This window comes from Mus pahari, chromosome 15 (genome assembly GCF_900095145.1).
Source record: "Mus pahari chromosome 15, PAHARI_EIJ_v1.1, whole genome shotgun sequence".
NCBI lineage: Eukaryota > Metazoa > Chordata > Mammalia > Rodentia > Muridae > Mus > Mus pahari.
This window is the reverse complement of record NC_034604.1, coordinates 35778355-35793337: the sequence shown is the minus strand read 5'-3', so window position 1 is coordinate 35793337 and position 14983 is coordinate 35778355. Positions and strand designations below refer to the sequence as shown.

Genomic DNA, 14983 nt, shown 5'->3' with positions numbered 1-14983 from the left:
CCTACCAAATTCTTAGGCAGAGGACCTTTAAAATCTGAGGGAATTGGTTGGCACCCCATTTGCAATGTCAAAACTACTCTGGTGGTGGCACAGATGTCCAATCCTGCTGAACCCGAAGTGGCTCTCCTTGGTTCTTGGGTGGCCGCATGGATACCGTGGTCTGAAGTGCCCCATACATTTGCGTGCCCTGGGGACGTGGGCCCCTCACTTCGTTTTTTGATTGGTGGGTATCATTATGAGGAATGGGTCTGCCTTTTATGTCCTTGACTGACCTGCACTCATTTGCCCAATGCTTGCCTTTACCACACTTTGGACACATGTCTGGTGTTTTCTTACTATTTTGACTCCTCTGCCTTTAGAACAATTCTTTTGAATATGTCCCTTTTGTCCATAGTTATAGCATCTGACCTCTCTCAAATTTTGAGCTGATAACACAGCTGCTGCTAGACCTGTGTTAGTCAATGGTCCACCAATTTCTCTGCATGCTTTCATCCATACCTGTAATCCTTTCCCTTTCCAAGGAGCTATAGTATTTCTGCACTCATTGGTGCATTGCTCGAAGACCAACTGTTCTACCAAAGGCATAGCTGCCTCGGAATCACCAAAAATTCTCCCAGCCACTTCCATCATTCGTGCTACAAAGTCAGAAAAAGGCTCTGTGGGGCCTTGCACAATTTTTGTCAGATTTCTTGATACTTCCCCTCTGTTGGGCAGACTTTTCCAAGCTTGAACTGCTAATCTATTAATTTGCGCATATACCTGTAAGGGATATACTGTTTGATTGTTTGCCCATTGTCCTTGTCCAGTAAGCATATCAAAATTCCATGCTGGCTGTCCAGCTGTCGCATTTGCATGAGCTTGACTAGCACACAGGTCGTGCCATATGGACTTCCAATCTAAATATTGCCCCATGCTCAGGCTTGCCTTCACTGTGCTCATCCAGTCAGAAGGAGTCATAGCTGTATAGGCCAATCTCTCTACATGAGACTGTGTAAAGAAAGCATTGACTCCATAAGCTTTGACTGACTCCATTAAATCTTTTAATACTTTATGTCCTAAAGGTTCATAGTATCTGGCTTGGTTTTGATCTTCAAAAACAGGAAACATCTGTCTCATTTTTCTCAATACTGCAGGCGGGCAGAAGGAGTGGCTTACACCGGACTCCCCTTTTCCCGTATAAGGTGGAGGAGCAAGAGGGGCACTAGGTCTAGCCCCTAAAGGGCCATACCGATAAGCCGCAGTGGCCTCCTCTAGTTCCCTTTCCTCCCCCACAGATAGGGAAGCGTCCTCTGAACTGGATAGTTCCAACAACTCCAGGTCTGATATAGTGGGATAGAGCAGTTTAGGACCCTCCCTTTCCTTATTAGAATCCTTTTGATTTTCTTTCTTTTCTATTTTTCGTTTATAGTGCGCTTCCTTTTTCTTAAGGGTCTTTGTTTCTGACATGCTATCTTGGTGCTCCTGCAACAGTCTCTGTCCCTCTCTAACCAAGTCCTCACACTTCTTGTCCTGTAAGCAAGCCCTAACCAACTTCCAGAGTGGCCGAGTACCAGGTTTTAGTTTCCTTTCCTCAGCCTCCCTGTCTATATCTCGTCCTAGCTTTTCCCAACAAGGTGGTGTCAGCGATCCGGTATGAACAAACCATGGTGCCACTCTATCAACTTCTTTCAAGAAGGACCTCAAATTTTCTTCTGAAACCTTAAGATCCCGTTCTTTTAACAGTGCTTGTAGTGCTCGCACCATGTGAGCAGAGGGTGAATTTCCCATGGCGCTCACAGGAGAAGCTTCTTCCAAGGGATTAGCACACGAGTTAACATACACCCATTTTACTGCTCTTGGACCATATTTCTATTCCCAGCAGACACATTCATATCCGGGACGGTGGCAATTCAAACAGAAACAAATAATCAGGACTACGATAACCAGGATTGGAAGAGCTGCAGCAACTATCACAGGGTCTACCCCAAAGGAAAACATATCTCTCAGAGACTTACCTTTTCCCGTAGTGCAGTTCTGAATCCTCCCTAGATCAGGGGGTCTTCGCTTGTGCCTATAGATGGTCAGGTTCCCGGGTTTTCAGCACCAGGCCTTGTAGGTCATCAATGGGAGGAGAGGCCCCTGGTCCTGTGAAGGCTTTATGCACCAGTATACGGGAATGCCAGGGCCAGGTAGTAGGAGTGGGTGGGTTGGTGAGCAGGGTGAGGGGTAAGACGATAGGGGATATAGAACAGGCAGCGTTAGCATCCATGTGACAAATGCCCTTGGCCAGAAATGCTTAACAGGTTTATGCTCTAATACCAATACAGGAATATCCAAATGTAGGATGCATGAACCTTATCATACTGAGTAATTTTCAAGGGAAGATTGTCTTGAGAATCCTGTGCCCTGCGCTTGTGAGATTGTGATCGAATAATTCCCTCATTGATGAATCCAACTTCTGAGTGTGACCTGGCAGACCCACTCACTCCCCAAACTATTATCATCTCATGAGCCAGATGGAGCAAAGCCAAGTGGACCCAAAGGGATCATAAGATTCATCTTCCTTTGAAACTTAGATGACTTTAGGAGCATCTCTGGCACATAGAGACCTCTCTTTATTTGAGAGTCTACATTTATCCTTCAATGAGGTGTTTGCACTTTCTAGACCTATCACTTGTATCCTTACTATACCAGAAGGGGGCAATTCTCCAACAGACCCATTTCATTAATCCTGTAAATATTTTAGACTTGGTCCAGAGAAACAACAGATCAAGAGAGTTGAAGCTTCTACATGATTTTAAGAAAAAAAAGTAGGATGTAGAATAAGTACAAACCTAGAAATTGCACAGAAATTAGAATCTGACAATTAAGAATAGAAACATTCATTAGAAAAGATCTTTCTGTCTGGAATAGAACAATAGATTATAAACAGTCAATTATTTCAGGTACAGAGAAAAGGCTGGATTTTATTAAGCAAGGTAAATTTATGGCTAGAGAAATGGGTAAAAAAAAAAAGGATTTTCCAGGAAACTCCTTCTACCACTACTTGGGAAAGGTGCTGTATTTAGGACCAAAAATATCTATTAGACATCTTAATTTGTATGGAACATAAGATATCCACTGGGCAATGGTCTGTCTTTCTGAATGCCAAGACAAAGTAGATAAAGTTTAATATGTCACATTTGCTTCTCATGGTATCTGTGGGTCTGTATTCCACTCTCTTCAGGCAGAGCTGCTTGGGAGGTGAAATATGGGGAGTTTGACTGCATTTATCCCACGCTGGCGCTGGGTGGGTATGGAGCTTCAGGTATTCACATAGACACCATTCCAGGGGTAGGAAAGCTCTCAGAAGAGGGAAAGCTGGAGGGAAAGGGGTCCCTGGACCTGCTACATGGCTGGGGCTATCGGGTTCTCTGACTCTTGGACACCTGGGCACCACTAGGACCTACTGGGAGTAGCAGAAGTGCTGAGAATGGAGTCCTCAGGCTGGGGACAGCATCTAGCCAGGGGGAGCAGGGGATGGAGGCAGGTAGGGGAAGTGAGGAAAGGAGTTCCAGCTTGTCTCAGAGGTGATTGTCCTTACCTCAGTAGTGGTTGTAGCTAGGAGCATAGAGAGGCTTTCTATGGGAGAATTAAGCTGCAGCTCTGTAGGTAAATGCCTTCCCCATGGCTCCCCATGGTGGATCTTGATGAAAGAGACAGCCTGCCCACCTGTGGTTCTAAACTGTTTATTGACTGTTCCTGGCAGAAAATGGATGAATACCTAACCTCTCAATGTGAATCAGAGATTAAATACCTTTTGCAGGGAAGAATGTATGGGAAGGGAAGCTTATTGGCTAAGCCCTCAAGGCCTCTATGTACTTCATTAGCATGAAGACCTCTGTTCTGGGCATTTGAGAACACAGGTCATATTTCCCTGTTTGAGGAGGTTGGCAGCAGCATTCCAGGCCAGGAATGTAAAAGGGAACAAAGAGTCACCTAATTCTTAGGTGTGTGCCCACCAAGTCTCCCAGTCTACTTTATCAAGTTTCCTGGCATGGTATCCTTGTTACTATATGTTTCCATGAGGTAGTTAGTGTCTTTTATTAAGGCATAGTGGTTGATGTCTAAACTGGAGTCTACGAAGAGGAAGGTTCTGAGCTCTTAAGTCAACCTAGTGACCTTCTCTATGGAGTATAACTTGCAGTGGACACAGGAAGTAGGAAATGATCATCCTAGTTGGTACTTATACCGGTGCCTGAAAGGATATTGCATAGCATTCTTGTCTCTTTTCCTTTAATAAGGGCAAAGCTTCTCCCACTGTTTGTTGATCAGGTTCTCACTGGGGGTTATAATTATTCTAATTGTTTCATTCCTTGTGGGTTATAGATTTTTCCTGACCCACATAACACCCAGTCATTGAATAGCTCTCTAACAACCTGGGTCTACACAGCCAACTGATTTTTATTTCAGCCCCCCTGGATGAACTCTAAGGACCCACCCTAAAAGCTCTCTTTAATCAACATTCTAAAATGTCACCCCCTTTCAGCTGGAATTAGCCAGAGTCTTCTTCTCCTCCATCTTCAATAGCAGATATTCTCTGAGAGAAAGGAATGAAGGAAATTAACAGAAACTTGGGATAATCTAGAAAACAGTAACTCATTCTTTTGAGAAAAAAAAAAAAGGCTGATATTTGTTCTTACTGCTATCTTCCCTGCCACTACACACACACACACACACACACACACACACACACACACACACACATCAGAAGATTATAACTATTAATTAATTGCCATCAGGGCAAAAGTAACCTATTCAAGAAAGAATACCCAGGTAAGGCCAAGCATAAAGGAGAAGAAATAAGATAAAGGAGCTGGAACTCTAGAGCCTATAAAAAGTCTAGCCCACACTCTCATCTCTCTCTCTCTCTCTCTCTCTCTCTCTCTCTCTCTCTCTCTCTCTCTCTCTCTCTCTCTCTCTCTACCTGATGTCCCTGTTTGTCAATCTACAACTCTGTGTCCAGAACCCTCATGATCTTTTAATTAACTGTGGGAAGTAGATACTTCCCTTTTCAGCCTCTGCTCTGTAACATTAAAGACCACCCTGATCTCCATATTCTTAAGAAAGTGGGGCTTCTTTCTCTCAGGATCTATAACTGTTATTCTCTGCCAAGAACCCTCAGCTCTTGGCTGTCATTTTCAAGTCCCTGCTTCAGGTCTGTGTCACTGTTACCATCTAATCAATGGTCCCCTCTTCTCCAGCTGTCACTTCATTTTTCTTTTTCATGGGTCTTCTTTCCAGGACACACAACTCTTTGGTCTTCCCATAGACAGAACTTGGAAGAGCCCCCAGAGGACCAGCCCTCCCTCAAGATACCTGGAATAGCATGAAAGTAGGAGAGGAATTTGTTGTTGGGAAGAAGGGGTTCGCTGGAAATGGGGGGGGGGTGAGAAAGGATAATGGAGATTGTGCTGGCCCAATGGGAAAGGGGAACTTAAATGGATCAATTGAGACCACCAGATTGATCTGAGGGCAAGTCTATCTGGAATTTTCTGGCTTGCTAATTGATTTAGAGAACCTAGATGCAAACCAGAAAGCATGATTCTTCCATGGTCTCTGTTTCAGTTTCAGCCTCCAGGTTATGTTTAAGCTCAAGACGTGACTTCCCTTAATGAGTACAATCTGTGAGCTGAAGTAAACCTTCCACTCCCTAAGTTGCTTTTGGTTATCCTGTTCATCACAACAACATAATGAAGGAAACTAGAACAAGAGTGGATATGATCAAACTACATTGCATATATATATATATATATATATATATATATATATATATATATATGAGAGAAGTGTTCACAGAAAGTATATAATGAGTCAGAATGATGCTTTTTTAAATTTACCTGATATTGAAGAACATATGAATAATAAACAAACCATCATGCTTTTCTAATTTTTTTCTGATTTTGTTAATGTATTCAAGTCACATCTAGCAGGATGAGTGCAAATGGCGTCAACTCTTGACTCTCTATTTCCTCATCTGCATTCTCACTCTATCTATCCACACTACTTTCTTTTGTATCTCTTGGAAAGTTAGTGACGAATATGTGATTCACATTATATACTTATTGGTTGTTGATTGAATGAATGAATGAAGGCAGAAAACTCCAATTTTTCCTCCTAAAACTCTTCTTTACAAATCTTTGTTTATACATAGCCATTTGCTCTGTGTGTTTCCCATCAGATCTGTTGAGAAATTCTAAGCACCTACCCAGGACTTCACTTCTTTTCAACATGTCTATAGCGACTGCCACATCTAACATGAGATATTTCTCTGACAATCTACAAATAGATTTTCTTCTCCTTTTACATCAGTTATTCAACAATCTAATCTTAAACGGAATTTTTTCATGTAAAGGATGGTACAAGATTCTCTTCTCTTCAACTCTTATTTCATTCAAAATACAGGCCAAGTTCCTTCCATTGGTCCTCAGATGCTCTGTGCTCTCACTCCCTGTTTTCCTTCTAGCCTCATTTTTTAATTTTCCCACCCCCCTTCTCTCTTAGGCTTTACTTGTAAATAGCCTCACCACTGAGCAATATTCTGTTTTATGTATTCCTGTACTATGTTTACAATTGGTTGATTTATTTTTGTCTCTTCCTGCTAGATTGAAAGCTCTTTGAAAACTTGGCTTGTTGATGCTTTCCAAGAGCTTGCATCATCTCTCATTCTCAGGAAATACTGGTAAACTAATATATGCAAGTATGTAATATAATATATAATAATGATATGTGCATTGTTATTTTTGTAGGTAATATTATCTCATAGATGCCATATATAATGGTGTCCTACAATAATGACCTTCCTAAAGAAAATCAATGACAAAAAATAAGTGTTGAGGTGTGGAATGACTTTTAACACCAACACTTCTGTCCCTGGAGGATAGAGATTGATTTTTTTTTCCTTCTTGGCATGTGAAAATCAAGGGGTCTGCATTGATGCACATCCCTAGGGCTTCAGACTCAGCACAAATCAAGGAACCTTGGAGACTCTATCTGATGGGATCAAATCACATACTCGTAACAAAGTCATCTCCAGGAAGAGAAATAAACAGGAGGGGGGGGCACTAAACTTTTGGCATTAGAAAAGAAATCTAATAAAGAGACTCATGAAGTGTTCTGGGAAAAATAAGAATCAGGATGGCTCTCACCTTTTCTCCAAGTAAAGACATACTTAATGTTTTTACTATGAGGACAGTAGCAATGAAACGTGCAATTCCTAAGATGTTTTATTTATTTTGAGAGAAGGGTCACAGTGATGATCACCAGTTCTTGGTTCAAATTCTGTGTCTTTGGGGCATCATTTTCCTCATTGGTGGAGAAGGCGTGTTCAAGGATAAAATTAAGTGACGTTCATGCAGACAGAGTTTGTCACACAGAAGGTGCTCAGATATAGTGTGTGCTGCAATGGCTCGTGATTTACAAAGCAAGGCTGGAAGGCATAAGCAACCAATTCTAAGTTCAGTGTCTCTAGCTTCAAGGAGACACTCTCCAATGGAGTGGCAAGAGGAATAGTCTTCACAGTAAAATATCAAGGAAGGACTGGATAAAAATAAAGACATCATCTGGCCTACTGCTCTGCTTTGCCTGAATTTCTGGAGTGCTGCTAGCAATAGGGACAACCAGGGTTGCCAATATCTGGGATAAGTAGGTAGGACTCTGACCCATGCTCTTTACCTGCCAGGTCCCCTCAGGTACACCCTGAAGTGGTGAACTGCACCCTGTATCCTGCATTCCATTTTAGGGCCTTAACACGGCACGCCTTCCCAGAAGCCTGCTAGTGTCACAAACATCCAGACTAGATGCTTTACACCAATGCCTAGCCTGCTGGGTTCCCCTGGAGCAAGCCCAGCAGAGGTAAGCTTCATGCAGTTCCCGGAGGTTCATTGTCTAGTACATGGCTTTGCCTGCAATCCCAGAGGACTGCCAGCATCTTGGAAAACCAGATAGGACTCCTCCCCTAGCTCCTTGCTTGCCAGAACCCCTTAGTAACACTGAGTAACAGCAAAGTGAACTTTGTTCTGTGAATTCCACTTTCTGGACCACAGTTCTGCCCAAATTCAAATCCCTGGGCACTAGCTGGCACAGGGACTATCAGTTAAAACTCTACCCCTAAATCTCCTGTCTTCTATGTCTGCCTAAAGCACACCAAAAATCCAACAATGGTGAGCTGCACATGCTCCCCTATAATTCATTTGCCAAGCCAAAACTCTACTTGCATTCCCAGTGGCTACCTGGAACAACGTACAACTATGTGGCTAAAGGTCAGCATAAGAACACAATCACCAAGAGTCAAGGCAATATGGTACCACCAGAGCCTAGCCATTCTACTAAAACCAGCTCTAAATATTCCAACACACATAAAGCACACACACAATGACCTTAAATTCAATCTTATAAAGATGAAAGAGCCCTTTAAAAAGGAAATGAATTAATCCCTTAATTGAATAAAGTAAAATACAATCAAACAGGTCAAGGAAATAAATAGAACTGCTCAAAACCTGAAAGTGGAAGTAGAACCAATAAAGAAAATACAAATTGATAGAATCCTGGAGATGGAAAACCTAGGAAAGACAACAGAAACAACAGATACAGGCATCACCAACAAAATACAAGAAATGGAAGAGAGAAGTTCAGGCATAGAAGATACCACAGAAGAAACTGATACATCAATCAAAGAAAATGTCAAACCTAAAAAGTTCCTGATATAAAACGTGCAGGAATATGGAGACACTATGAAAAGACCAAACCTCAAATTAATAGGAATAGAAGGAGATTTTCAGCTCCAAGGTCCAGAAAATGATTGGTACAAGTCATAGAACAAAATTAACTCAACCTAAAGAAAAAGATGCCTATAAACATACAAGAAGGGACTGGAGATATAGCTCAGCATATAAGAGCACTGACTGCTCTTCAGAGGACCCAAGTTTAATTCCTTGGGAATTGGGGGAGGGGATTCAGGATCAGGTATGGAGAGAGACAGGAGAAATAGACATATGGCCATGAAAATGAATGGAAATCTGCAGACCTACATGGAGTTGTAGGGGTAGGGCATTGGGAGGACCTCCCAGAGTCCTGGGTTAGGGGAGGCTCCCAAGAATCAATGAGGGTGACCTTATCTGAGACTTAAAGCAGTGGGGATATGGGACCTGAAGAGGCCACCTCCTATAGCCAGGCAGGAACTCCAGTGGAGCAGTAGGGACACCAACCAACCCACAAAACTTCTAACCCAAAATTTATCCTGTCCTACAAGACACCCAGGCATGGGAGATGGAGCAGAGACTGAAGGAGTGGCCAACCAACTAGTTGGCCCAACTTGAGACCCATCCCATTGGCAAGCACTTATCTCTAACACTATTAATGTTACTCTGTTATGCTGGAAAATGGCTGTTTGCAGAGAGGTTCTATCCAGATGCTGACTCAGAGGGATGCAGAAACACACAGCCAAACAGAACATGGAGCTTGGTGACTCTTAGGGAAGATTTGGGGGAAGGATTGAGGTCCTAAAAAAGGATAGCAACTCCCAGAAAGACAGAGTCAACTAATCTGGATCCTTGTAGACTCTCAGAACTAAACCTCCAGCCAAACAGAAAACACAAGCTGCACCAAGGCCCCCAGAACATATGTAACAGACCTGTAGCTTGGTCTTCGTGTGGCTTCTGAACAACTGGAACAGGAGCTATGCCTAAAGCTGTTGCCTGGCCTCAGTGAGAGAGGATTCACCTAGCCCCACAGAGACTTGATGTGTTAGGGTCAGGGATACCCAGGGGTACATCACCGTCTCAGAAGTGATGGGTAGGAAAGAAGGGGGTAGGGACTGTGGGAGAGGGAGACCAGGAAAGGAAGCATCAGTTGGGACATAAACTTAATTAATTAATTAGTTAATTAATTAATTAAAAACATACAAGAAGCTAACAGAACATGAAATATTTTGGGCCAAAAAAGAAAATTCTCTTGCCACATAATAATAAAGACACTAAATCTACTGAACAAAGGAAGAATATTAAAGCTATAAGGGGAAAAGGCCAAGTAACACATAAAAGCAGACCTATCAGATTCATACCCAACTTTTTAACAGAGACTCTAAAAGTCAGAAAGGCCTTGGCAGATTCCTGCAGTCTCTAAGAGAACACAGATTCCAGCTCAGATTACTTTACCCAGTAAAACTCAATCACCATAGCTGTAAAAAAGCCACTATATTCCAAGACAAAATCAAATTTAAATATTGTCTAGTCACAAACTCAGTCCTATAAATGATACTAGAAGAAAAATCACAACCCAAGGAGGCTAATTACACCTAAGAAAAATACAGGAAATAAATAACTCCACACTAACAAATCCAAAAGAAGGGAAGAGCATGGCCATACACACATACACTTCTACCACTAACATTAAAGTAACAGGAATTAACAATCATTGGCCATTAATATCACTCAATATCAATTGAGTCAGTTCTCCAATAAAAACACACAAGCTATGAGAATCGATGTGAAAACAGAATCTGTCATTCTGTAGCTTACAAGAAACATGCCTGAGCAACAATGATAGACATTATCTCAGAGTAATGAACTTAAAAAACATTTTCCAAGCAAATGGATTCAAGAAGTAAGATGGAGTATCCATTCTAATATCTAATAAAATAGACTGTCAACCAAAATTAATCAGAAGAGATGGGGAAGAACAGTTTATACCCATCAAGTAATTCACCAAGATAATGGTTCAATCCTGAATATCTATGCCCCAAATGCAAGGTTACTCAATTCATAAAAGAAAAATTACTTAAGCTTAAATCACACATTAATACTGGGAGACTTCATCACCCCATTCTCACCAATGGACCAGTCATCAAGACAGAAACTAAACAAAGGAATGATTAAACTGGCAGGGATTGTTAATCATATACATCTAACAGGTATCTACAGAAGATTTCAAGCAAGCATAAAAGAATATATGTTCTTCTTAGCACCCCATGGAACCGTCTCCAAAACTGATCATAGACTTAGTTACAACAGACACAAGAGAATTGAAATAACCCCTTCCTTGTATCTTTTCAGACCATCATGGATTAAAATTAGACTTTAACAACAACAGAAAGCCTATAAACTCATGGAAACTGAACAACTCTCTACATAATAATCACTTGATCAGGGAAGAAACAAAGAAAGAAATTAAAGACTTCCTAGAATTCAAAGAAAATGAAGATACAACTTACCCTAACTTATGAAATATATTGAAAGCAGTGTTAAGATGATAGGGTTGGGGTGGGATAGCACCCTCTAAGAGGCAAAGGGGAGGGTGATGGGGTGAAGTCCTCTGGAAGAGGGGACAAGGAAGTGGAATAACATTTGGAATGTAAATAAATAATATAATTTAATGAAAAAATTAAAGTTCATAGCAATAAGTGCCTTTGTAAAGAAATTTGACAGATCTTATTGGTGCAACTTAACAGCATACCTAAAAGTACTAGAACAGAAAAGAAGCAAATATACCAAAGAGGCAGAAATAATTAAACTCAGGGATGAAATCAATACATTAAAAATAAAGATAATGTCGTAGGGTTTCATTGCTGTGAAGATACACCATGACAATGGCAACTCTTATAAAGGACAACATTTAATTGGGACTTGCTTATAGGTTCAGAAGTTTGTTCCATAAAGATTAAGGTGGGAAGCATGGCAGCATCTAGGCAGGCATGGTGGTGGAGGAGATGAGAGTTCTACCTCTTGTTCTAAAGATAACTAGGAGAAGATGGGCTTCCATGCAACTAGGATGAGTGTTAAAGACCACACCTACAAGGACACATTTTCTCCCACAAGGCCATACCTATTCCAACTAGGCCACACCTCCTAATAGTGCCACTCCCTGGGCCAAGCATATTCAAACCACCACATTTAACAATACAGCGAATTAATGAAACCAAGAGCTGGGTCTTAGAGTAAATCAAGAAAATAGACAAACCCTTAGCTAAACTAAGAAAAAGACAGAGAAAGAATATCCAAATTAGCAATATCTGAAGTGAAAAATGAGATATAATAACAGGAACCAAGGATATCCATAGAATCATTAGGTCTTACTTCGAAAACCTGTACTCTACATATTGGAAAATCTAAACGAAAGTATGATTTTCTTGATAGATACCATGCAAAATTAAATCAAAATCAGTTAGTAATTTAAATATACCTAGAACCCATAAGGAAATAGAAGCATTCATTAAAAGTCTCCCAACCAAAAAAAGCCCAGGGCCAGATGGTTGCAGCACAGAATTTTACCAGACTTTCAAAGAAGATCTAATGCCAACATTCCTTAAACTATTCAACAAAATAGAAACAGAAAGAACATTGCCAAACATTCTGTGAGGAGTCACCCTGATACCTAAACTACACAAAGATTCAATAAAGGAAAAGAATTTCAGAGCAATTCCCCACATGAACATGAATGCAAAAATACTCAATAAAATACTCAAAAACTGACTGCAAGAACATATCAAAAAGATCATCCAGCATGATAAAAATAAGATTTATCCCAGATATGCCAGGATGATTCAACACATGAAAATCCATCAATGTAATCTACCCTATAAACAGCCTGGAAAACAAAATCATCTCATTAGATAATCTCATTTGGATGCTAAAAAAGCCTTTGACAAAATTCAACACCTGTTCCTGATAAAAGTCTTAAAGAGATCAGGGACACGAGATCCATATGTACATACAATAGAGGCAATAAACCACAAGCCAATAGCTAACATCAAGTTAAATGGAGAGAAGCTTAAAGAAATACCACTAAAATTGGAAACAAGACAAGGCTGTCTACCCTCTATCTAGTCAGTATAGTACTTGAAGTTTTAGCTAGAGCAATATTACAACTAGAGATCAAGGGGATGCAAATGGGAAAGAAATAAATCAAAGCATCACTACTTACTAAGTAGATTACAGTATGCATAACTGGCCTGAAAATTTTCTACGAGTGAACTCCTATAGTTGATAAAGACCTCAGCAAAGTGGCTGGGTACAAAATTAACTAAAATAAATAAATAAATAAATAAATAAATAAATAAATAAATAAATAAATAAAATAAAAAATAAAAAAAAGTCCTCCTTTATACTAACAATAAACTCGCTGAGAATGAAATTAATCAAGTAACATCCCTTATAATAGACACAAATAATATAAAATACCTGGTGTAACTCTATTTAAGCAAGTAAAAACATACATGACAAGAACTTTAAATCTTTGAAGAAATTGAAGTAGAGATCAAAAGATGGGAATATCCCCCATGCTCATGAATAAGTAAAATTAACATAGTTAAAATGCTCATCTTAACACAAGCAATTAACAGATTCAACATAATTCCCATCAAAACTCCAAAATGATTCTTTAAAGATCTTGAAGGAACAATAATTAACTTCATATGTTAAAAAAAAACAAACAAAAAACAAAAAACAAAAAAACAAGAAAGCTAAAACAATCCTGTACAAAAGAAGAACTTCTAGAGGTATCACTATCCCTAATTTCAAGCTGTACTATGGAGGAATATTAATAAAAACTATGGTATTGATGTGAAAACTATGGTATTGATGTGAATTAAATAGAAGACTTAGAAATAATCTCATATACCCATGGTCATTTCATTTTTGACAAGGAAGCCAAAACTATACAATGGAAAAAAGAAAGCATCTTCAACAAATGGTGATAGTCTAGCTGGATATCCGCATGTAGAAAAATGCAAATAAATCCATATTTATCACCTTTCACAAAACTCAAGTCCAATTGAATCAAAAATTTCAATATACAACCTGAGAAAATTTCCTGAACAAAACACCAGCTTAGGCACTAAGATTAACAATCAATAAATGGAACCTCATAAAACTGAAAAGCCTCTAAAAGGTAAAGGCATAATCAATAGAACAAAATGGCAGCCAACATATTGGGAAAAGATCTTTTCAACCCTACATCTGAGGACTGATATCAAAAATATATAGAGAACTCAGAAATCGCACACCGACAAACCACATCATCCACTTAAAAACTGTAGTACAGAGTTAAACAGGGAATTCTCAACACAGGAATCTTGAATGTCCGAAAAGCACTTAAAGAAATGTTGAACATCCTTAGTCATCAGGGAAATGCAAGTTAAAGCAACTCTAACATTCTACCTCACACCCTTCTGAAAGTTCAAGAACTTAAGTGACAGCATACCCTGAAGAGAATGTGGAGAAAGGGGGCTCAAGAACAGCCCAAGAAAACCTGCAGAAGTGACAAGCCTGGGTCCATACCCACTCACAGACTGAACCATCAACTAAAGAGCACACATGTAAAGGACCTAGGTACCCAACATATCTGTAACGGGTGTGCAGCTTTGTCTTCAAGTGGCCCTCCTACCAACTGGTGCAGGGACTCTATCTGTCTCTGTTGCCTGCCTTTGCAAGAAGGGAGAAGCAAGGGGGGGAGGTGAAGTAAGAGAGAGGGATTGGGAGGACAGGAGGAGAGAAAAGTGTGACAGAAATGTCATTTAAATAAACAAAATTTTAAAAATTAAATTAAAATAAATAAAAATAAAAGCATAGAGAACTTCTTCACTAAATCGACATGGGAAATAAACCTAATTTGGTATGTTTACTATGGTGACTACACAGGGCAGCACCTGGCACATAAGGCTCATTATTAACACTTTCTTAATTGTACTTTTATTATGATAATCACAAAAGCTTATTCCTGTGACCCTTCCCCATCTGTTCAACATAGGTCTCCATATTGCTTCCTTTCTCCTTTCTCTACTTCTGAGTTGTTGCTGGATACACACACACACACACACACACACACACACACACACACACACACACAAGCATGCCTATCTGAATCCATTTCTTTTTGTTCCTTTGTTAGTTAAGGAGCCTCTGATCCTTCTTCTTGGCCCCATCCTGAAAGCTAATGCTACTGGAAGCTTCCCCTACTCCCCCCCCCTCCA

General features: G+C 40.1%; 1 protein-coding gene across 1 annotated transcript; it reads right to left on the bottom strand.

Moving 5' to 3' along the window:
- Positions 1-255: 255 nt before the first annotated feature.
- LOC110332936 (igE-binding protein-like) lies at positions 256-1767 on the bottom strand. Its single transcript, XM_021214319.1, has one exon. It carries the CDS (start codon positions 1765-1767, stop codon positions 256-258), a length of 1512 nt encoding a protein of 503 aa, XP_021069978.1.
- Between the last annotated feature and the right edge of the window lie 13216 nt (positions 1768-14983).